The 24,557-nt window shown below is 17.3% G+C and overlaps 4 protein-coding genes across 4 annotated transcripts, besides 2 other annotated features; 2 read left to right on the forward strand and 2 right to left on the reverse strand.

Moving 5' to 3' along the window:
* Positions 1 to 864: part of a repeat region that runs on past the window's edge.
* Positions 865 to 2,098: 1,234 nt separating this feature from the next.
* Positions 2,099 to 3,182: a repeat region.
* Positions 3,183 to 6,918: 3,736 nt separating this feature from the next.
* On the forward strand, positions 6,919 to 7,404 carry PRELSG_0700100 (conserved protein, unknown function; the record flags this gene model as incomplete). Its single annotated transcript, XM_028675678.1, has 1 exon — positions 6,919 to 7,404. The coding sequence occupies one exon, from the start codon at positions 6,919 to 6,921 to the stop codon at positions 7,402 to 7,404; it is 486 nt and encodes a 161-aa protein (XP_028532243.1).
* An 820-nt stretch (positions 7,405 to 8,224) lies between these two features.
* RER1 lies at positions 8,225 to 8,939 on the reverse strand (the record flags this gene model as incomplete). The annotated part of the gene is made up of 2 exons (XM_028675680.1): positions 8,225 to 8,277; positions 8,387 to 8,939. The coding sequence occupies 2 exons, from the start codon at positions 8,937 to 8,939 to the stop codon at positions 8,225 to 8,227; spliced, it is 606 nt and encodes a 201-aa protein (XP_028532244.1).
* Positions 8,940 to 10,345: 1,406 nt separating this feature from the next.
* On the reverse strand, positions 10,346 to 12,602 carry RAB7 (ras-related protein RAB7, putative; the record flags this gene model as incomplete). The annotated part of the gene is made up of 7 exons (XM_028675681.1): positions 10,346 to 10,415; positions 10,762 to 10,910; positions 11,007 to 11,081; positions 11,199 to 11,345; positions 11,524 to 11,582; positions 11,666 to 11,733; positions 12,550 to 12,602. 7 exons carry the CDS (start codon positions 12,600 to 12,602, stop codon positions 10,346 to 10,348), a joined length of 621 nt encoding a protein of 206 aa, XP_028532245.1.
* Positions 12,603 to 16,244: 3,642 nt separating this feature from the next.
* On the forward strand, positions 16,245 to 24,557 carry PRELSG_0700400 (conserved Plasmodium membrane protein, unknown function; the record flags this gene model as incomplete). The annotated part of the gene is made up of 1 exon (XM_028675682.1): positions 16,245 to 24,557. A coding segment is annotated over one exon (8,313 nt), but the record flags the coding sequence as incomplete, so codon positions are not given.

Genomic DNA, 24,557 nt, shown 5'->3' on the forward strand with positions numbered 1-24,557 from the left:
GATAAATATTGTCTAACTAATATCATCATCTATTTGAGTTATTATGGATCCTTTAGCATAATATAATGCGCCTATATAGATAATTTAATGTTTTTCAGCTTCAGGAAAAGATAATAATTTCAGCAATTTCCCCTTTTACTTGTTCAAATATTTGAAATGATTCTTCATTCCAAATAAACTTCTTTTTAGTTAATAAGGAAGCTAACTTAGAAGTTCGTTTTATCAAGTTCTTTATATAATTTCTCCAATAATTAACATTTTCTAAAAATTATCCTAACTATTTCTTGTACTTAGATCTTTCTGTTTCAATAATGGTTTTCATTTTATCTAATGAGGGTCTAATTCCTCTGTGGTCTATTATTTGTCCTTGATAAATTATAGAATTTTTAAAAAACTCTCATTTTTTTATCTGTATTCCTTAACTATTATCACCAAGAAATTTGCATATTTCTCTTAATATTTTAAAAGGTTCAACTATTGTTTTCATAAAAGTAATGATGACATCAATATTTACAAATAAGTACTTTTGTTGAATTAGTTCCATAAAAATATTTTCCAATTGTCTTTGAAACTACATAATACCAGTTTTTAATATAAATGGAAATACATTAAATACAAAATTTCCAGAATGAATTACTGCAAATCCATTATGGCGTATTTACTACTTTTATCTAATTTGATGCTCCAAAATCCCCATTTAAGATCTACCTTTGCAAACCACTAGTAACATAAAATTTTTGAAATATGTTTCATACATAATAAAACATATAAGGAATATAATACATACTTATTTAAATACCTATAATATATTGATATTCTCCACTTACCATCTTTTTCTCGAATTAATAGAATAGATAATACCCATTGAACATTACTTACTCATGGTAAATAAAAGATTTTATTTACCTTTTCGAGATTTTAAAATAATGAAAATATGACATATAAAAGTTATTTCAAGCAGCATATTAAAAAAAATACATGCACAGAAATATACATAAGAAGATATATACAAAAAATTTTCGTTTAGAGATATAGATATAAAGAAAATGAATATCAATAAAATAATAAAATAAAATAAAATAAAATAAAATAAAATAAAATAAAGATTATTTTTTTTTTTTTAAATTAATGCATGCATTTTATTTGTTTTATTTTATAACAACATATATCTCTCAACAAAAACACACCTATAAATGTATTCCTTTATATGAGAAAATTAATTTTATGAAGAATTCTCAAATTTTAGAGAGATTCTTTATTTTTGGTAAATAAACAAATATTTATAATAGATTAAGAATAGTTATAATAAAAACTGTTAAAAACTATATTTAAAAGTGAAATAAATAAAAGAATGTTATTTATCTTATATCATATTGATGATTATTTAAAGAATTGATTTTATTAGTTGAAGCTCAATAACATATCTAAAGCAATGAACAAAGAAATTAATAAATAGCATGCAAAAATATTTCTACCAATTTTTATTATTAAAATTATTTTATATATACTACTAATACATGAATTTTATAAATGTATTTTACCTAAATGATCAATTATTGTTTCAGAGACATTTATTTATTTTAATAAATGATCACTTCTATTTTTATTAAAAATTTAAATCCTCATTAAGGTTATTATATAAAATAATTATTACAAACAAATCAATTTTAGTTGTTAAATGTATTTTAAAAATACATAAAAATTAAATATTAATGAAAACATATTCTTCTTTTTTTTTTTAATTTAGAATATAATTTTTATTTTAAAAGTTAATTCGATTTAACAAAAATCTTATAAAAATGTTTCCATTGAAATCTTTTTCATTATTTATTACATAAAAAGAAATAAACCTTTTTTTTTTTTTAAACTAACGAATGCCTAATTCGCTATTTTCCATAATAACAACTATTATTATATAGAAGGTTAATAATATCTTATATTAACCAAGAATATGCAATTATTCGTAATAATCCATTTTATAATAAATAAACTTAGTAGAGATTTTTCTATATATTTTTTATTAATTTTATTGTTTAAGATACTTTAAAAGTATTTGGACTACCAATTAACAAGTTAACTTATAGCTCCCACTGTTTCAATTTAATCAGTTTCATTACGTCTTCAATTAGTATTTCCTCAATCAATGGTTCATAATTATATCTACGTGGTTTTCCTTGTACTTCAATAAAAACTTTATATTTTCTAGGTGTTCCTTTCATTTTATTTTCTCAAAGTATTGAATTATATTCTAGCAATTTTCTTAATTCAACTTTATACTTCTGAGATGTTAAGTTATTTCTATCAGTAAAATTATGAAAAATTGATTGATTATGCATTTTTATATTCTTTTAGTTTTCTTATTTCACTTCCATTATATATTCATTTATTTATGATATTCAGGAGTAATATAATACCCTAATTGATTCATGACAAAGCCGCTAATTAGTATAAGTGGTTCTTCTATATTTAAAATAGCAAATCTTGTTTTGGCTTTTCTTTTATCACATATGCGTATTTTAACCTTTTTAGTGATTTGTACTTCTTGTTCTAGAAATATATCATACACTTTAATTGGTGATATATTCAAATCAGCTTCTATACCTAATTCTTTTGCAGAAAAAGCTGATATACCACATATATCTGATCCTGAACCTAATATAACACATACTTTCTTTCCATTTATTTCAACTAATGGCCTAAGAAATTCAAGGTTTTCTGAGTTATTTTTATCACTTTTAACTTTATTTGCATCTAATTGACTTTCTTGAATTTGTTCACCATCTTCTTCATATACCACTAGTTTATCTAGCTCTTCAAGTGTGCATACATTATTAAAAATATTTCTTTTTCTAACAATTTTTTTATTATTTTCTTTTGACTCGTTGTTTTGATATCTTTCTTTAGCTTTATTTTTTTGTTTCTCCAAATGTTCCAATTTTTGATCAAGGTACTTCTGAATTAATCGAAGTTTCTGTGGATTAGTTTCATTCTTAATCATTCTAAAATCAATATAGTATTCTTTATCTTTTGCTACACTTTGAGTCTCATTTTTATTATCCTTTAAAACTTTATTTCGACATACATATGCTAAATGACCTTTCTTATAACAATTATCACATCTTTTCTTTAGATGTTTACAATCTTTCCTAAAATGGCCTTTTTCTCCACAACAATAGCATTTAATATATGTTTTATCCATAATAATCGCCATATCTTTATAATTACTTAATCTCAAATGATATACACACACTAGTGGTGCACATTCATTCTTTACTGTTAATTCCAGTTGCTTTATATTCTTCATAATATCCTTAAAAGTCTCATTCAATGGCATATCTACAGGTATTTTGTCTCTAATACTACTAGGAATATGCCTTCTAAGCTTTCTCCAAAGGTCTATAGTTGTTAAGTTATTAGGTTCTCTCATACATAAACAAGTTTTTGCATATATCATACAGTCAGTAATAAAAGTGTTAGAAGCCTCAGATACACTTGACTTTTCCTTTGCATTAACTATTTCCACCATTAGTTCATACTTTTCCTCCTTGTTAATAAACAGAAATCTTGCCAATAATATTTGTAACTGTAACATATTAATTATATCCCCATTAGCTGAAAATTCGGCTATATCCTTTCTGTAACTAGTAGATAACACAAGTTCAAGTATCATGCATGTCTCTTTTCTGGATAGCCCCTGTTTTTTTACTTCATTTTCAAATTCTGTAAACCATTCAAAATAACCTCTTAGTGATTTCTCACTAAATTTTGGTAGCCCTTCAGGTATCTTAACTTTATCAATTTCATTTTCATTCTTCACCTTAAATACATAAGATTTGCGGAGCGAAACTATATCCTCAAATATATCCAATCCAAGATTCTTTATTTCTTCCTTCATTAAATTTGCTAATCAAATGGAATTTTGTCTTCGTATATATTGTTACTGTCTCAAATTGGTTTATTAATTACCCGTTACTAAATGACTTTGCTAAAGTATTAGGCAATCAAATCAATGGAGAGTGTAGAGATGTCTCTACTAATGTTAATTATAATAAACTCACTTTCTATCGATAATTATATAATTTTCATATAATCATCCATATGGCATAATATAAAATTAATTTATTTTAAATCTTATTTTATTTTAATCATGTTTTTCAATAGATTTTATTACAAAATTACAAAACGTTATCACTTATAAGTTTAAATCATTCACACAAAATAAAATCATAGTAAAAAAAAAATATTTTTTCCCTTCTTCTAAAAAAATCATATTTCTTTTTTAAAAAAAATTAATGTACACGTTTTATGACAATTTTTTTACTATACATATATTTTGGCAAAACATATCTTTAGATACATATCTTTATATACCTATCTCTATAAAAAGTTTGTTATGTATATCTTCATAAGGACATCTGTATGTACACATTTTTTTTCAAAGTCTTGCAAGAGCTAATAACAAAAATACGTAATCTTTTTTACTATATCCAGATTTCAAAAAGGTAAATAAAATCTTTTATTGAACATACATCGAAAAATGTAGTAATTTTTTTTAAAAAGTAATTTTTTTTTAATTTGAATAATAAAAATTATTTCGAAGAATATTGTGTAGCTTTTTTTTTAAATAATTTAATGTTTAACATCATTATTTTTTATGTTGAATAGTTAAAAGTTCTTTTCTTAAAACTATAAAATTATTACTTTTTCTTTTTATTATAAAACTACTTCAAGATACTGCAAGTACATATAAAAATAAAAGTAGAAATTTAAAAATATTAATAAATAATTTCTTTTGAGCATTTCTTAATTTAACACATACGAATTATAATATGACAAAAACCCATTTAATATCCGATTTATTAATTTATTTTTCTTTTACTTTAATAGAGTACTGAATAAACAAATTAATAAATAGTGAGTACAAATACTTAAATTTCTCTAATTGAGCTTTATCACTTTTATCTATGTAAGTGATAACTTTAATTTTTTATTAGAGTTTAAATAATTAAAAGTTACTCAGCTTACACACGATAAAAAAAAAATGAAACTATAATAATCTTTTACATTAACAAAAAGATTAGACACTTAATGAAATATTTTCTCCTACAATATTTCATTGTACCAACAGATATTTTATTGCATGTAATAAGTATTTTTGCTATTTTATAAAAACTACACTTTTAATGTGACAAAACATTTCATTGTATATTTTACTTCCCACTAAACATATACTTATATGAAATCTATAATATATAATTTTAAAAATATATAATAGAAAAAATTCTCTTTGAGCTATGTAGAAGTTTTTAAAACAGCTATTTTTAGAATTTTAGGTTTTAATTGTTTGAAAAACTTCATTGAGTATTTAATTATTTCCTGTTCTAAAATTATATAGTCTACGTGATTGAATAGTACTCTCCAAAATGTTCCCATCTATATTTACTATTATATGTACGCCTTTTATGGCAATTAGTACACCGATAACTAGTATAAGCACAACTACATTTACTGAATAAAAAGGTTAATAATAACTTTTATTAATCAATATCATTAACTAATATATAATTTAAATTTTATGATTTATCCCAATCATTTTTAAATATCTTAAAATATTTAATAAAAAATTTTGTTAAATAAAGTTTTTTTTAAATAATTTTCTAAAAAATTCAATAATTTTTTATTTATTCCATGTACTTTGAAATAATATGATGACTCATAATTAAAAAACTATGTAAAATAATTTTGCAGCCTTTATCTTATAATGATTCAAGTAAATTCCTTAAAAATATTTTTTCTTAATTTTATATATATATTACAATAAGCCTAATATTCTCTTCTGAATATTTTGTATCATAGAACATAATATTAAAAGTTCATAAAATAAATAAAGAAAATAAAATAATATTATAATGCCTCTCACGTTGAATTTTAACAAATTGTTCTAAGAATTAAAAATCGTCTTAAAAATGGTTTAATTTTAATGTTTATGTTAGATTGCTTTGAAGAATATATATTTAAATTTTTTATTATTTCTGTCATGTTATAAAAAATATTTTAACAATGATAAAGAAAATTTTTTTTTTATCAACCAAAATAAGAAAAAGAACAAATTACGGCTTTAAATAAAATATGAATTCTTGTTTTCAAATAATGATTCGGAATACGCATATATAAATATTAGGTTTTAAAGAATATTAATATTAACTAAAATATATAATTGATAAAATTATTAAAGTGTAAATACTATCATTTATTTAAATTTATTCAATTAAGAAGTCCTTTAAAAAAAATTTTTTTATTATATATTTTATATATATACAAAAATGTTTACTTTAAATATTTTTCAATAAAATTATCTTGTTTAATATTGTTCGTTTATTCTTAAATATTCAACATATATTTATATAATTTATAAATTTTTATATTCTCATTTTTTTAAGACAATTTAATGAAACATTCAAAAGATATTTATATGAATATTTTTAAATTAAAATAAAAATTTTCAATTTTTATATTTTTAAATATACATATATATATATTTTTATTTTTAAATATAGCATACAAATATTTAAATATTATGAAATCATTATTACAAATTCTTATAATTGTATTTATACTCTAACCTAAATATATAAATGAAATACATTAATATACTTATTTTATATATAGAAAAAATTACAAATTTTTCATATAAATTTTCTGCGGTTTGAAAATATATTTTTTATATTTTTAATTTACACTACAGATACAATATTATTATAAAAAAAAAATGCGAATTAAAAATAAAATTAAAATTAATTATTAATTTCTAAGAAATTATGTTAAAATATTAAAAAGAAAATGTGGAATAAAAGTATAAATAGAATAAAGCTTCATTATTAAAATATATATATGTTAAATTTATAAATTTACATAAAAATGAATTCTAATTTTAATTCACTAAAAAAAAGTTTGAATTTTAAAGTTAACATTTTTTTTTCCTATGGTTATAACTTGAGAAACATAAAAGAAAATTTTTATAACAAAATAACATTCAGTACAAAAAATAATGAATACAATAATTCTTTAAACAATAATTCTACAGAAAAAAATAAAAATGAAAAAAATAAAATTTTTTTTTTAAATAAAAATAAGTCCGTAAATTCTCAACCAAAAAGAAATTTGAGTGTTTTTGGTTATAATAGAGGGAAATTATTTGTCAGCATAAAAAAAGATTTTACGAGTTTTATTGTTAACTCATTAATTATTTTCGTTTTTCTTTATTCAGTTTATACACTAGCACCAAACGAAACAATATCACAAAGAAGAAAAAGAATTATAAGAGAAAGATTAATGAAAGAGTATGAAATATCTGAAAAAGATCTTGAAATGATTGAAGATTTTGATGAAATAATAGAAAAATGAAATTTCAAGGAGAAATTTGATACAAATAAAAAATAATGTTCAAATTAATTTAAACATTGCTAAGTCTTTATTACAATTTTAAACATTATGACAAGTGATAATATAAATTGTAACAATAGTCAATAGTAGCATCTTGTAATAAAAGTTCAGATTTAATCTTAATAAGAGTTAATGTAATATTACCGCTAAACATAATAATAATTATAATCATGGAAATGATAATGTTAATTATAATGACATATAAGTTAATTAAAGTAATAATATAAGTAAAAGTATTAACCTTAATAATAAATAAATCAAAGAAATTGTAAGACGCATTATTGAAATAAGAGTTCTTTTCCTTTTTTTTTAGTATCTTTATAGGTAATATTAAAAATACTTCATATATTATACAGTCCTTTATTAAGTAAATATTTTATTCATATATTTTAACAATTTATGAAATTCAAAAAAAAATTATTATTTTTCTTTTTTTTTTTTTTTTTAATATGCTATATATATGTTATTATATTAATATATTAATATAATAAAGAATGAACATCTAAAAATATATTATTTTATATATATATAATAATTTAATTCTCATTGAAGTAAAAGTTCATTAGTGTTTTTAATTTTTTAACATTTAAAAGATTGAATTTACAATATAATGTGTAACTATTAAAAAATTAAAACAAAAAGAATAAGTTAAATATTCTAACAAAAATTAAATAAATAAACATAATATCCACATATATTTTAATACAATTGGAATTAAAAAAAAAATTATATTAAAAATAATGTTAATAAAAAAAAAAAAAAAAAAATATAGTGCTTAATTTTACTTGGTCGTTTTACTTCCACGAGCTATAGAACCATATGTCTGCTTGGTAGCTAAGAAAATATAAATAAAAACAAAAAAAATAATATAATTAAAATTAAATTAACAATAAAATAAGCATAAATAAATATTTATAAAAAATTTTGAAAATATAAAAATTACATGTATTAAAAGGTAAATACTTAAACTTTATCATGTTTTTTATTTGTTGTTTCATAGTTGCTAAAAATAAACATATAAAATAAAACAGTAATAATGGCCAAAATACAGGTATATCTAGAAAAGGAAAAAATGTGCATAAAATTGATATAAGAACAGCTCTTGTGGAATACAGCCAAAATTTGAATTCATTTAATTTTCTTAGAAAGGGTCTAAATTCTTTTTTATCATCTAAATTATTTTCATTTTTAGGTTCATTTGTTTGTTTCATGGGTAATAATAAACCATTATTTTCATTTTCATATTGTTCATATATTTCTTCTATATTATGAGGTGTTAAAAATCTTAAAAATAGATTCAATAAAAATATAGATAAAGCATATGAAACAACATAGAAACCTGTCACATAATACACCCTAAGTATATATATGATAAGTAAAATAAGCAAAAGAAACCATCGTGTTTTTAAATATAATGTTGTCTTATCTATATAATAATTATGCGTATTAATTAATTTATTATATATATTTGGCAAGTAATTTTCTCCTTCTTCCATCTTTAATTATTTAGTATTTTTCTTTTCTTTAATTTTATTATCAATGCTTTATTTTGTATTTCTCATTTAATAAAAATTATTTATCATGTAAATTAATAAGCCATGTAAATACAATAAAAAAAGATTCAAAAATAAGAAATATATAATAATTCATAAAATTTTTTTTTAAATATTAAATTTTTTTATATTGTACATATAATTTTATATTTAATTGTTATTATTGTCTTATACAACTTCTATCAACACAAAAATAGCATATATTTAGATAATAATGTATATATTCCTTTTTAATATAAGAAAAAACTTTATTTTTCTCAAAACAAAATTTTCTTTTTTCTTTTTTTTTATTGACAAAATTTTATCAAAATTATATTTCAATTTTATAAAAAAAAATTAACAATTGACATGCATTAATAGCATTAATTTTTTCACAAAATAATTTAAAAAATAAATATAAATTTCACTAAAAAATCATATTACTCACGTAAAATTTTTTTTTTTAAATTTCAAGTACAAAAAAGTAAGTTTCTACATTTGTTTTTGCGTAAAAAATAAGAAGAATATAATAAATTAAATTAAAATACAATAAAATAAATTAATTGCATATAAGATAAAACATGATAAAAAAAAAAAAAATAAAAGTAAAATAAAATAATTTAAAAATAAAATTAGAATATAGTATTAACTAAAATTAAGTAAAATTAAATTAAAAATTAATAAAGAATAATAAGAAAAATAAAATATAAATAAAATTAGTACTTAAAAATAAAAATATATATTTGCATATACTAAATAAATGTATCAATGAAACATTTTCAATTTTTTTTTTTAAAAGTTGCGATTAGCATCTTATTTAATCTTAAACAAAATTATATTATAAAAAAAAATATTTATGTTAATTTTGTTAATATTTCAACAAGGTAGAACGGTATTGAGTTTTGCAGGAAAAGTTCTTTAAAATTGAGTAAATGAATAAAAGATGAAAAATAAAAAAAAGGTATAAACTATTTTTAAAAAATAAAAATGAAGTAAAATATATATATATAAATGGAGAAATTTGTTAAATAAAAGTATAAACAATAATTAAGATATGAAAATTAAAAAAAAGTATGCACAATATTTTTAAATAAATTTACTATAGAAAAATCGTATTTTTGTTAATGTAACTCATTTTAAAATACAAAAACTTTATCATAATAAGAATTATATATATGTATATATTTTTGTTCATATATCTATAAATATTTCATGCAAAAGATATTTAATAAAATTATTTATACACATGTGAACATTTAAATATTATTCGCATAAAAAAAATTATGTAAAATATTTAACCACAAAAAGTAATCGGATAAAAAAATACAAATAATCTAATATATTGATATATTTTTTTTATATTTGTACTTTTAGCAACAACGACTTTTGTATATTTTTTGTTCATTTTGATTATTTAAAGCAAATGTCTCAGGTAAATATCTGAAAAATGAAAAAAAATAAAAAATGTATAAACATTAATAATAAATAATCACTGTAATAATTATATATAAAAAATTAAGAAAGATACAAAATGTATAAATACAAATATATAATATATTTAACAAAGATGAAGAAAGGAAATATATTAAATGTATCATATTATTTTTATTCTTAAAAAAAATATATATTTCCTGTAATATAAAATATTATTTTAATAAATATAATTTAAACAAGATATTATGATTCATGTTTAAATAAAACAACAAAATACAATGTATATGAACTTAAATTTAAATATTAGCAAATTTATTTTAATTTTATTTTTCCTTTCTTTTTTTATTTTTACATTTGTTCTTCTTGATGTTCTTGTTTCATAGCCTTCCTTGCTATTTCATCAAATGCCTGATCAACATTAATTGCATTTTTTGCACTTGTTTCAAAATAAGGAATATTATTATTCGATTTACACCATTGTAAAACTTTTAGTGATTGTACCTTATTAAAAAAAAAATTAATAAATAAAAATAATTAAAAAAAATATAAATAAATTAAAAATATATATAATTAATTTTATAAGCATTCAAAAATTACTTTTCTTTTGTTTGTTTCATCAACTTTATTTCCAATAATAACGAATGGAAAGTTTTCAGGATCTTTTGGACTTGCCTAAAAAACAAAAATGTTTTGCCACAAATAATTCAAAAAAAACATATAAATAATTAACATGTGTATATATATACTATGATATTACGAATGAACTTATTTTTTTTTTCTTGTTAATACTTGAATTAAAAACTCATCTTTCCATGATTCTAATGACTCATAAGTTTTGTAATTTGTCAAATCAAAAACTAAAACACAGCAATCTGCTCCTCTATAAAAAGCAACACCTAAACTTTGAAAACGCTCTTGGCCTGCTGTATCCCATATCTATAAAGATTTTATTTGAAATATATATATGTATAATTAATTAATATATTTATTTTGTCTATTTAATATTGTGTACATGTGATGTATTATATATTTTATAGAAATAATATTTTTTTTTTTAAAATTATCAATCGCTTGCATAATACATATAAGTTATTTTTTTTCTTTTTCTTCTAACTTGCATTGTTAGCTGCTCATTATCAACTATAGTTTCCTTTGTTAAAAAATCAGCTCCAACTAAAAAAAAAATATATATATAGATTTATTAAATTACAAGACAATAATAAAAAAAAATATACATTAACAAAATAAATAAATACTTGTAGCCTTGTACTGATTTGTAAATTTTTTATTTACATATTGATTCATTAAGGATGTTTTTCCAACACTAAAAAAAAAAAAAAATGAACAAAATGTTTTTTAATGAAAAAAAAATTAAAAAATATTCTCTTTTATTAAAAATATAATAATTCTTTCTATAAAAATACTAAAATAAAATATTCAATTTCAAAATGTTAAAGTATACTCCAAAGAAAATAATAATCTTTAATTACTCAAAAAACAATAAAATTTTTCTAATTATATTGATACATGTTAATTTAAATATTTATTTATTTTTTTAAGTAATCATTTTAAAATTCATTTATAATTCTTGTTTTCATTTATTTTATTCTCATTTTATTTAAATTTAATTTTATTATTATGTCATTTCTAATTTTTATAATAAATATATATGAAAATTTAATTTTTTAAAATTTCTAACTCAAATTATATAATATGTTTAGTACTTTTATATATATATTAAAACAAAAACATAATTATTTTACTTTAAGTAATAACTATAAAAAATATCTGGTAAATAGTGGAAAATATTACTTCAAAAACAATTATACTTTTTATTTTGAAAAATATGTATAATTTTTAGTAACATATCCACTTTTAATATCTAATATATACTTCTGCACATAAAATATATGGCTTTATAAATTTCCATTTATTATTTGCTTTTCCACATTTTATATATATATATATATACATACATACATAATTATTCATATTTTATCTCAATTTTTATTATTTAATTTTTTTTTTTTATTTCACATTTTTGTTTTTTTAAATATAATATATATATTTCTAATTCTCTTCATTTTTCATATAACTTAATGTAACTATATAAATATTTTTTAATATTTCTTTTATATACCCACTGTCCCCAAGAATAATAACTTTTAAAATTGTTCTTTTTTTATTTGACATATTTCTACTGTTATTTTATTTTTATGTTTTTTTGTTTGTTATATTATTTTTATTATAATACAAGGAAGCCTAAAAAAAAAATATACAAAAACATAAATATATATATACATATATTTACATGTATATGAAACTAAAATATTATTTTTTTTATAATTTTATACTTTAAATATACTTTTCTAATATTTTTTTTCTGCTTGCTTTTGTAAATATAAAGAAAAATAATTTTTTAATTCAATCAGATATTTATTAAAAAAAGAAAAAAAATTCAGAAAAATGTTGAAAGAAATATAAAAAAAAATTAAACATATATAAAACTATTCATAAAAGTTATATTATTTTTTCCTTTTCATTTTGATTCTCTTTAAAAATTATTTTACATATTTTTTATAGTTGTAACATAAAAAGAAAAAAAAAAAATTTTAATTTGTTAAAATTGATAATTATATACTAATATTTATTTATATGCTCGATATATTTAAATAGCATAAATCGTATGTATAAGTAAATACGATATGCATTTAAGAGATTTTACCTTTTTCATTACACACATGTGCAGTGATATATAATACATTAAAAATAAAGCATATTTTAATATTTTTTTTTTTTTTTTATTTTTAAAAGTTGTGAATATTATATTAAAGTGCATGCAACAAAAGCTGCTTTTTTTATTATTTATTCTTTTAATTCTCTTAATATTTTTACTATTTAAAATTTTGATATTAATAAAAATTAATAAATTTTTTTTATAATAATATATTTTGATACATTATTTTATATATGGAAATTAAAGAATATACTTTAATACTTAAAAAAAGTAGGAAATATGAAATATGGAAAAAAAAATGTTTTTCTAGGGTTAGAAATTAATTGAATTTGCTATTATACAATTTAAATTCTATTTTATAACTTTAAGAAGGTAATAACTTATAGTCATGTATTGTAATATAGAATTATCTTTATCTTTTATTTATTCATTTAATAATGTATAATTTTATATTAAGTCCTTCTCTATTATTTTATAAGCTGCTTTATTTATTATATAAACAAAATATTCATATGAAGTATGGAGAAAAAAAAACATTGAAGAGTATTCAATAAAGTATTAAATAATATTTTTAAAGGTTAAGTATGATATTTAATAACCATATAATGCTATTAGTAGTTTTTTTTTATATCTATGATATATAACAATAAAAATTAAAAATTATTTTTTCATTATAATAATTGAAGGGGAAATTACATATTTCTTATAATTTTATGTGTTTTATTAATTTTATCAACAAGAAATATCTATTATATATTATAGCATAAATATAATGAGTACTTTATCTAATTTTTTTTTTTTTCCCATTATATCAATCTGTATTTTAATATTTTTATTTCAATTTGTTTTATTTAAAAATGAGAGTTTTATTAAATAAAATCTTCATTATTAAGTAAACAAAAAGTTTTCTAATTTTAAAAAATAAAATTATTATATATATATATAAAAAGGAAAGACATATAATTATTTCTTCTAAAATATACATTATATTTTTACCTCTATTTCATACTATTGTTTTAGAACTTATTTGCTTTAAAATTCAGTCTTTATTCATAATAAAGGGTTTAACAAGTAATATGTTCACGCTTAAAAAAAAGGTTTTAATATTTGTGTTCTTTTAAAAAAGTGAAAAATTGTTTGTTACTTATTCATATTTTATAACTATTTAAAAAAAAATGTATTCAAAAAAAAAAAAAGTATTTTATAAATTACAAATTGTAAGAAATACGTATAAATATATTTTTTGCTTTTTGTAACGCATATTCATCTAAATGAAAAAAATACATATGCTAAATTAATTTTTATTTTATCATGCATTTTGTTTTTATATTTTGCTCTTTTTTTTTTTTTTTTAAGTAATTTATTATGATCATTCTAAATGCTCTTTGACAATAACTTTGGAAAACCCCCCAAAAAAAATAAAAGAATAACAAAATGTAATTGTGTAAATTAATTATATCAATGGAGAGAAAAGATATGTAACTGAATTAATATTAAAATATATTAATAACTTCAATATATATAATAATTATTTATGTATTTACGTATGTTTAATTTGATGGATACTTATTTTTTAAGATAAACTTAACCGAAATTGTAATTTAATGGCAATGTATAACTAATTTTTATGATGAAAAAAAATTATTGTTTTTTGTTTTCCATTAGTAAATAATCCCTCATTTATTACATTTTTTTTTTTTTTTTTTTTGAAGTCGAAAGAAAATAAATAAAATAATTAAATATATATTTTTAAATATAACTTTTTTTATTTAAAATAAATATTTTTATTATTTGTTGCATTCACAGAAATTGTTAGAAAAGAGCTTAAATAAGCATTGTTTATTTACACATTTTTTTTTTTAATATGTTTTGCTTAGACATTTAGTTTTTTCGTTTACATTATATCTTTATTGATTTGCGTAAATATATATATATATATATATATATATATCTTCTTTTTATAATTAAATATGATTAATTTTATTTTTATTTTTTTTTGGTATATTTTTGAAATTTTTTTTTTAATTTTTGTGTAGAATTTTGTCCCAATAAATTAGAAATACTAGTTTTATAAGAATACAATTAGAATAATATAATTTTTTTCATTTTTTTAAAATTAATTTATTTGGAACTATAAAAAAAAAGAAAAATACATAATTATATATTTGTATCTATACATATATATATTTTTGTAATTGCTTTATCTATTTTGTAATGAATTTGAACGTTTTGTGTTTTTAATTAAATAAGAAAATATAAAAAATGCATGAATACCTATTATAGTACTCTTTTAATTTTATTTATTTTAATTATAAATATAAATTATCTTTTTTTTTTTTTTTTTTGTTTACTTTTTTTACAAAATTCTTATGATAAATTTTTTCTCTTTAAATGAGCATAATAACTGGTTAATATAGTACATTTACATATATGATGTTGTATAAATAATATTAAGTATGCATTTTTTTTTTTATTAAAAAGGTAATTTTTATTATATCTTTCTTAAATTATATTTAAATATCACATTTTATAATATATAAAATAGACAAAATATATAAAATATGGCAAATTGCATATTTTTACACATATTTTTATTTTTTATTTTGTTTTTAAAGAACTGCATTAATGTTTAAAAAATATAAAGTGTTAAATATTAAAAGAAATATATTAAATATATTTTATTAGAAATTTCATTTTTTTTAATATTTTTTGTTTTATTTAGTTAAATGATTAATTAAATAAAAAAAAAAAAAAAAAAAGCGAAGACAAATTTTTGCTAGTACAACATATAGAATTTTATTATCTATTATATTATTGTTGAAATGCAAACTAGGAAATTGTTATTTTGTTAATCCCACACATAATTTTTTTTAGTTCAAATTCATACATTTTTTTTTTTTTTATATTTTTACTAAAATTTGTATACCTTATATATATAATACTTTTTTTTAATTTATTTTAGCATTATTACCTAATTTTTTTTTCTTTTTTTCAATGAGAAATATTGACAAAAATAAGAAATAAATTTTAATATATCTAAATTATTGAATTTATATAAATATGCATTTGCATTATATATATCATATCTTAAAAAAAAAATGATATATTTAACGAATTTAAAAAACAATGATTTTTATTATAAATATAATGGAATACAATCATTGTTAGATATTGACAAAAATAAAAAAAAAATTTTAAATAGTTCATATATACCTAATAATTTTATATACAAAAAAAAATATAAAAAAGAGTATGTTGACGCATACTTAACTTCTTTAGAAGAAGACAATTATTTTTTTTATAATAAAAAAAATAATAATAGAAATAATTTAAAAAATAAAAGAAAACAGAGAAATAGATATTATAATGATTTAATTAATAATAGCAGCAATGAATTTAAATATTTTAGTGCAAGTAATTACATTGACAACATTTTCTACAAAAAAAATATTTTAAGCGAAGATATTTATAAAAATTATGAAAAAAGGAAAATAGCAGATAAATGGAGTAAAAAAAAAGAATATTTCATTAAATTAAGTAAAAAAAATTATAAGAAAAGAATAATTATAAATAAAAGAAAAAAAAAAATATTTTATAATTTAAATTTTCTAGATAAAAATGATTATGGAAGGAAATATAAAATAAATAATAATACACATTTCCTAAATAAAATTTCAACTAAAACAATAGAAACAGTAGTTTCCTCTCAAGATAGTTTAATTAATTTTAAAACATTTCATGATGGTAATTTAAAATTTTATAAAAATAAATTTGAAAATACAAATGAAAACGTGAATTTATATTTTGTTAATAACGAAAAAAAAAAAAAAAAAAATGATCAATTAAGAATAGGGAGTGTGTATAAATTATTCAGAAAAAATAATGAAAAATATAAGACTTATAAAAAAAATTCAATAACTGGCAGAAATATAAATGAAATGAATTATAAAGAAAAAAGGAATCTTAACATTATTGAAAAAAAAAAAATTATTAAAAAAAAATTCAGTAAATTTAAAAGAAAAAAATGGAAAATAAAGATAGAAATTAAAAAGAATATAAAATTTGTCCATAGAAAAGGAAAATTTTCAACAAAAGAAGTAGCTATTAATGCTAATATTAAAATATATAAAATATTAATAAAAAAATTATTAAAATATATTACTGAAGATTATGCAATATTAAATTTTTGTTTAAATCATATTATAAGTCTAACAACAGTGAAATTATTCTTTAAATTTTTAATAAATTATACACTATGCAATTATTTTAATAATAATTACAATATTGAATCGACAAATATCAATAACTTCAAAAATTATATAAAAATAAGAAGAAATGTTACAAAAGTAGCAGGTTATTTATATCAAATATACAAATTTTGTGCAAACTTTAAATTTCTTAAAACTATTTCTAAAATATTATTATTAAATGCTCACATTTTTAAGGTAAAATATGGAAAAGTGTTTTTACATTTTATTTATTATTTTATAAATAATTTCTACATAATACAAATTATAAGAATAATTTGTATTGATTTTTATATAAAGAATTTTATTAAAGATGCAGTAAATATGTTTTCTTTTAATTTTTATAAAATTTGTTTTTTAATATTTACTTTTTATAAAATTATTAAAAATAGTTTAATATATAATTTTTATATCTTATATATTCAGTTATTTTTATATTTAAAAAATTCCTTTGAAGATAATTTAAATAAAACCAATCAAATTTTTAATAATAAAAAGGGTACCAATTCATACATTCATAATAGAAAAAAAAGGAAAGAAGATAATACTGCAATTTTGTTAAGAAAAAAAAAAATTTCATATATATATGGATACATTACATATTTTAAATATTTACTTAAGCAGTATGAGAAAATTATTCTTTATTTTACATATATATTCTTAAATATTTTTAAAGAAAAAGGATTGCTATGCTTTTTGATAAATTTAAGCAAGAATATAAAACAAAAGAAAAAATTATTTTTACATGTTTTTAATGAATATTATTGTATCTTGAACAATTACTATGAAGAGACATTTGTAAAAATGTTGTCTAATATGATATATATAGATAATGATTCAGAAAAAAGTTTAAAATTTCTAGACAATCCGAGAAAATGTAATAGGAAATTAAAAAACTATATAATTTCAAAAATATTAAAAAATTATTTTAAATTGATAAACTATATATTATTAAATTATTTATTAAGAGTAATATACTTTATAATTTTTAAATTCTACGTAATATTAAGATACAATTTTTTTATAAAATATTCTACAAAGAAAAAATTTGATATAAAAGTAAAAAATATAAGTGAATTCAAAAAGGAAGCAAAAAATCATGATATAGTATTTCTTGTACCAAATAATATAATTGAAAAAAAATATCTTTGTAACATATTCTTACATTTTTATAAAACATTTAATTTAATATATAATTATATATTTATGTTTTCTAATGATTTAAGAATTATCTTTAATAAGTTTCTTTATTTATATTCATTAAATAATATTATAAAAAAGTTATATCTATTTTTAAGTAAAAAAAATGCATTAAATTTATATAGCAATATATTAGAGTTATGCATACATAGTGCAACATATAAAAAAAAAATCATATATTTATATTTAAAAATGTTAGAAAATATATTTATAACAAAAATAAATGAATTTCTTATTTTTCATTGGGTAATCAATAAGCAATTATATTTTTATTTTTACAATTTAATTTACACTTTTATCAAAATTTTTAAGCTAATTTATAAAAAAAACAAGAAAAATAAACTTAAAAAAAAGGAAATTTTTTTTTATAATTTATTTAATAATGAGACAGTGATACAACATGAATACAATATTTCTTCTTCAAGTAGAAAAATTACAAAAATTACATTTTTAGATATAATTAAATATTTTTATTACATCATTATTTTAATAGATAAAGAGGATGAAGTAAAGAAAAAAAAAAATTATTTGTTTCCATATAGTGTTATAAATGGCATAAGTTGTTTGAAGGTTTTGTACATATATATTTTTTTTAATTTTATCAAATTTAATTTTAAGAAAAAAATTTTTTTATATAATAATGCAATATATAATGCAATATACAATATAAAATACAATAGTGTGTATAATAAAAAGAGGAAAAGATATTCAATTTGTGTAAAAAATAATAAAAATTTAAGAAGACAAAAAAATAAAGATTATAATGAAGAGAAAATTGTAAATAAAATAAAAAGTAAAATCAAAATAAGAACTTTGAAAATAAAAATAAAAATAAAAAATAATAAAAAAATTGGAATAAGAAGAAAATATTACAAAAGCACATATAATTTGTGGAATAAGTGTTTTGTAAAAAATAAATATAATATCATAAAAAATAGTAATAGTAAGATTTATGAAGAACGCGAGAAATGTGAACATTATGATGTTTATAATAAAAATAATATAACTAATAAGGGAAATTTGGGTATAATTCAAACAGAACACAAAGAGAAAATAAGAATTAACAATGATAACAACATAAGCATACTTATATTTAAAAATAAAATAAGAAATGAGTTAATGCATGTTAAGACGTTTTATAAAAAATCATACTCATATTTGTTCAAGAATTTCTTAAATAATAAACATTTATTTAATAAACATATTAAACATTACGAAGTTAATAAAAAAAAATGTAATATAAATATAAAAAATAAAAGTATAAAAAAAATAAAATTAAGATTTGCATCAAAGTATGAGCATCCATATATCAAAAAAAAGTTTATTTTGTTGAAAGATGACAAAAGTATGCAAGCCTTTATTAAAAAAAAAAATTATTTTAATTATTCTATAAGTACGTTTAAATCAAATATAAAAGAAAAAATCATAGATATTAATCATGAAAAATATTTAAATAATAATTCAGAAAATAAAAATATAACTTGTATCATTAGCATTAAGAAAAAAGATAACAATAAGTTAATCAATTTCTCCTCTCAGTATAATAATTGTAAAAGAAACTATTTAATTAAAAATAATACTAATAGTCAAGACTTTCATTACAATTTATATAGAAACAAGGATACATATAGCAAAATTGATAAGAAAAAAAAAAATTATAAAATATCTATAAAATGTAATAAAAATTTTAATAATATTTATGTGGTAAATAATTTTAGAAAATTTAAAAAAAACAGTTATGTATCTAAAAATAAGACCAATATCTATACTAAAAACAACATAAATTTTCTTTATTTAAATAATAATGGATTTATTTTAAATAATTATTTTCTTAACGATTCTAAAAAATTTAATGAAGTAAACAGAAATGTAGATGTAAATAAAAAAAAATATTTTAATGAAAAAATAATAAAAATAAACAGAAAAATATATTTAGATAAAGTTCCTATTTCAAATAAGACATTGGAAAATAATTTTATTCATCATAAAACATATTTCATAAAGCGGGATCTCTTAAGGCTATTCGATATAAAAAATTACAAAGAAGAAAAATATAAATTTTTTAATTCTAAAGATAGAACTTCAAATAATTTGATGAGAGAAATTACTTACAAAGTAGACAATCAAAAGAAAGAGAAATATGGTGATTATTTTAAAAATAATATTTATCCATTGAAAAAAGATAATTACTCTCATTTAAACATTTTACGTAAAAATAATTTATATTCAAATATAATACATGCAAATAATTTAAAGATAAATAAGTTATTTTTAGATAAAGATTATAATTATTCTTATGTTATATCAAATAACATTAGAGATATCAGCAAAAAAACTAAAATTTTAGATAAGACTCAATGCTTATTAAATAATGAAAATATTTACTCAAAAAACAATGATACGAAAAAAAAATCATTAAATTTTAAGTTAAGGCAAGAACATGTAAATCATTTGCCTCCAATTATTTATTTTAGTAATAAAGATTACAATTACAGTATTGATTATGTCATAAATAAAAAAAATAAAAACGTATGTAATAAAAGTGGAATAGGAGTTTTTACAAATATTAATAACTTTACTGATGTAAATAAAAACATATCAAACTATTATCTAAAAAAAAAACTAAAATTTTATATTAATTATAAAAAAAAAAATAGATATTTATTGAAAAGTAAGATATATAACAATACTCAAAATAATGAAATGAATTATAGCGAAAATTATATTAAATATTTGGAAGACAATAAAAATATAAGCAATATTCATAGCAAGCACTGTTATATTAAAAATATACACAAAAAAATTAACTCTCTTCAAAATAGCAAAAAAAAATATATTAAAATTGATACATATCTTAATAAAAGTAATTCATTTTATGCTATGGTGAATAAAAATACAAATAACAGTTATCATAGATACAATAAAAATTCTTCTTTCAATAAAATGAATAGTTTAAAACACAAAAATAAAGTTAATGATATATGTGTAATTAACAAAAAGTTATATAAATTATTTAATGAAAAATCCACTATTTACAACATGAATAAAAGTAATATAAACTATATATATGATAATTCTTTTGCAATTTTGAAAAAAGAAGAAGATTATTCTGCTAACATAAGACTTTCCCAGAACTATGAATTTAAATATTTAGATAAAAATAATATGTATCATTTTTGTAATTCCTTCAATAAAAATAAAAGTTTTTTATCTGTTCTTAATATATGTAGTAAAAATACCCACCGAAGAACTAATATAAATAATCATAATGAACTATGTGAAGCTAATACTATATTAAAAACAATCAAATCTTTTAATATTTTGGATTATGAAAATTATTTATATAATATTAAAAATATTACTAACAATAAGTACCATTCTGTAAATAACAAAATATATAAATTGTGTAAAATTAAAAATAAGAATATATATAAGGATAATTATTGTAATATGAATAATAATTTATTATACAAAATTCTCAATATAAAAAAAAAAAATAAAACAGACAAAGAACAAGGATATTCTTTAAAAAAATATTTAAAGAAATCTTCTATAACGGAAAATGGTACTAAAAGTTTCAAAATTTGTGAAATAAATAAAAAGTATGAACTAATAAGTTATATTAATAAAAGAAATAATGCAAATAATAATAATTTAAATAATTCTAATATAAATAGTTATAATAGTAGTAATATTAACCTTAGTGTTAATAAAACTATTAATTATCAAAATAGCAAATATAGTGATATTATAAATAATTATGACAATAATAATAAAAACAACAATAACAATATTAACAGCAAGAAAAACATTAATAATAATAGTAATGGTAATAACAACAACACCAACAACAACAACAACAATAATAATAATAATAATAATAATAATAATAATAATAATAATAATAATAATAATAATAATAATAATAATAATAATGATAATAATGATGACAATAATAATAATAATAGTAGTAATTATAGCGATGATAATAGTGACTGTAGTAATAAAAAAACTAAAGAAAATAAAATAAAAATAAATAATATTTATAATAATGGTACATATAAAAATACAAAAGAAAATTATTTTCATAATTTCAAGTACAACAATTACAAAAAGAAAACAAATAAGGAAGCAATGAATTGTGATTCACATAAAAATGAAGAAAAAAATACAGATTTTAATAAAAATGAAAATGATATAGACATAAAAAATATTAATTATAATACTAAAAATGACAATAATATAAAAAACCTCAAAAATTTAAAAGAAACACGCTCAGAAAATGAGATACATGATTGTAATTCATTAAAAAGATATTTAAATTATTTAAAAAACTTAGATTATGATATAAAATTTGGTAATGTATACGTAAAATTAAAAAAAAAATTAAGTTCACAAAACAAATGCCAATTCGAAGTATATGAAGCAGAAATAGTTGCAATTGATAATATTTGTAATTTTTTTTATCCTCATATTCACAATTTTGAAAACTTTTATTATTTATTAAAAAAAAGTTTAAACAATTATGATTTTCTTAAAATTAGCATGAATAATTATGATTATTTACCACACACTGACATTAATGAAAATAACATAAATGACTTTATAAAAAATAGCCAAAATTTTAATCTTATTATAAAAGAATTAATTAATAACATTTTTTGCTCAAATTATAATTTAAAATGTAATTCACAATTTTTTAAGAATAGTACAGAAAATAATGATTTTTCTTATACTACACTACTAAAAAATTACTTAACAAAATCTTTAAATAAAGAACATGTATTCCCCCTAGATAATGAAAATACAAAAAATTATGACAATCACAAATTAAAAAATATTAGTGATCATATAAATTTAAGAAAAAAAAAAAATTGTATTATCAGTACACTCGATAATAAAAATATTAAAAACGATGTTAATGGTATGCATCATTCTAAAATAGTAAATATGAAAAAGAATAATATAGCTGATAAGAATAATGAAGATATTAATTCTATTAACAAAGAGAAATTTACAAATATAAATAACTTTTATAATTCATATATTTATTATAATAACATAAAAAATTGTAAAAATAATGTAAATTCTAATATTTTTAGTGATAAAAACATTTGTAAAAGTTGTTCAATTATAAAAAACGAAAAAGATATTATTAATTGTTATGAAAATAGTCCTGTAAATTATTTTAAAGTGAATAGTAATAATATAAATAATAGTGTATATAATAGCATAAATAATATAAATACCTGCATAAATCATGACTACTCTTATATTATAAATGATTCAAGTGTTTTACCAGATGATAATTTATTATTTAATAAGCAATTTATTATTGGAAATTTAATTGAAGCAATAAAAAAAATCAATTTTTTAAAAAATTTCGGATATGAATCATTATATGATATTTTAAAAGAGAAATATAACAAATTTTTATTAGAGAAAGATAATATTGAATCAAACACATTATATAATATAATAAAGCATGTAATTAGATACAATTATATAAATGATGTTATAAATAATCCATTTACTATTTATCAGAATTCTATTAGAAATATATCTAGTAATAAATTCGCTATTAAAATATTAAATATTGATTCATGTAATATATTTAAATTAAAGTATAAAATACACAGCTTGCTATCAGAAGGAAAACAGCTTAAAAGTATAAATACTGAAATTTTGAATTATTTACGAAAAAAAAATTTATCAAAGGGAAAATTAAAAAATTCTAATAAAAGTGATAAAATAATTTTTGATGAAAATTTTAAATGTAATAATTATGGTTTAAAGTTAAATAAAAGTTTTAATTTATCAACTAATTCATTTCCATTATGCTATCAAAAATTATATAACGAAAGAAATATAATAGAAAATGTTATAAAAAATAATTCTAAAGATATGAATACTAATTGCAACATAGATAATCCAATAAATAACTATCAAAATAATAGTAAAAAT

This window comes from Plasmodium relictum (genome assembly GCF_900005765.1).
Source record: "Plasmodium relictum strain SGS1 genome assembly, chromosome: 7".
In the NCBI taxonomy this organism is placed as follows: Eukaryota; Apicomplexa; class Aconoidasida; order Haemosporida; family Plasmodiidae; genus Plasmodium; species Plasmodium relictum.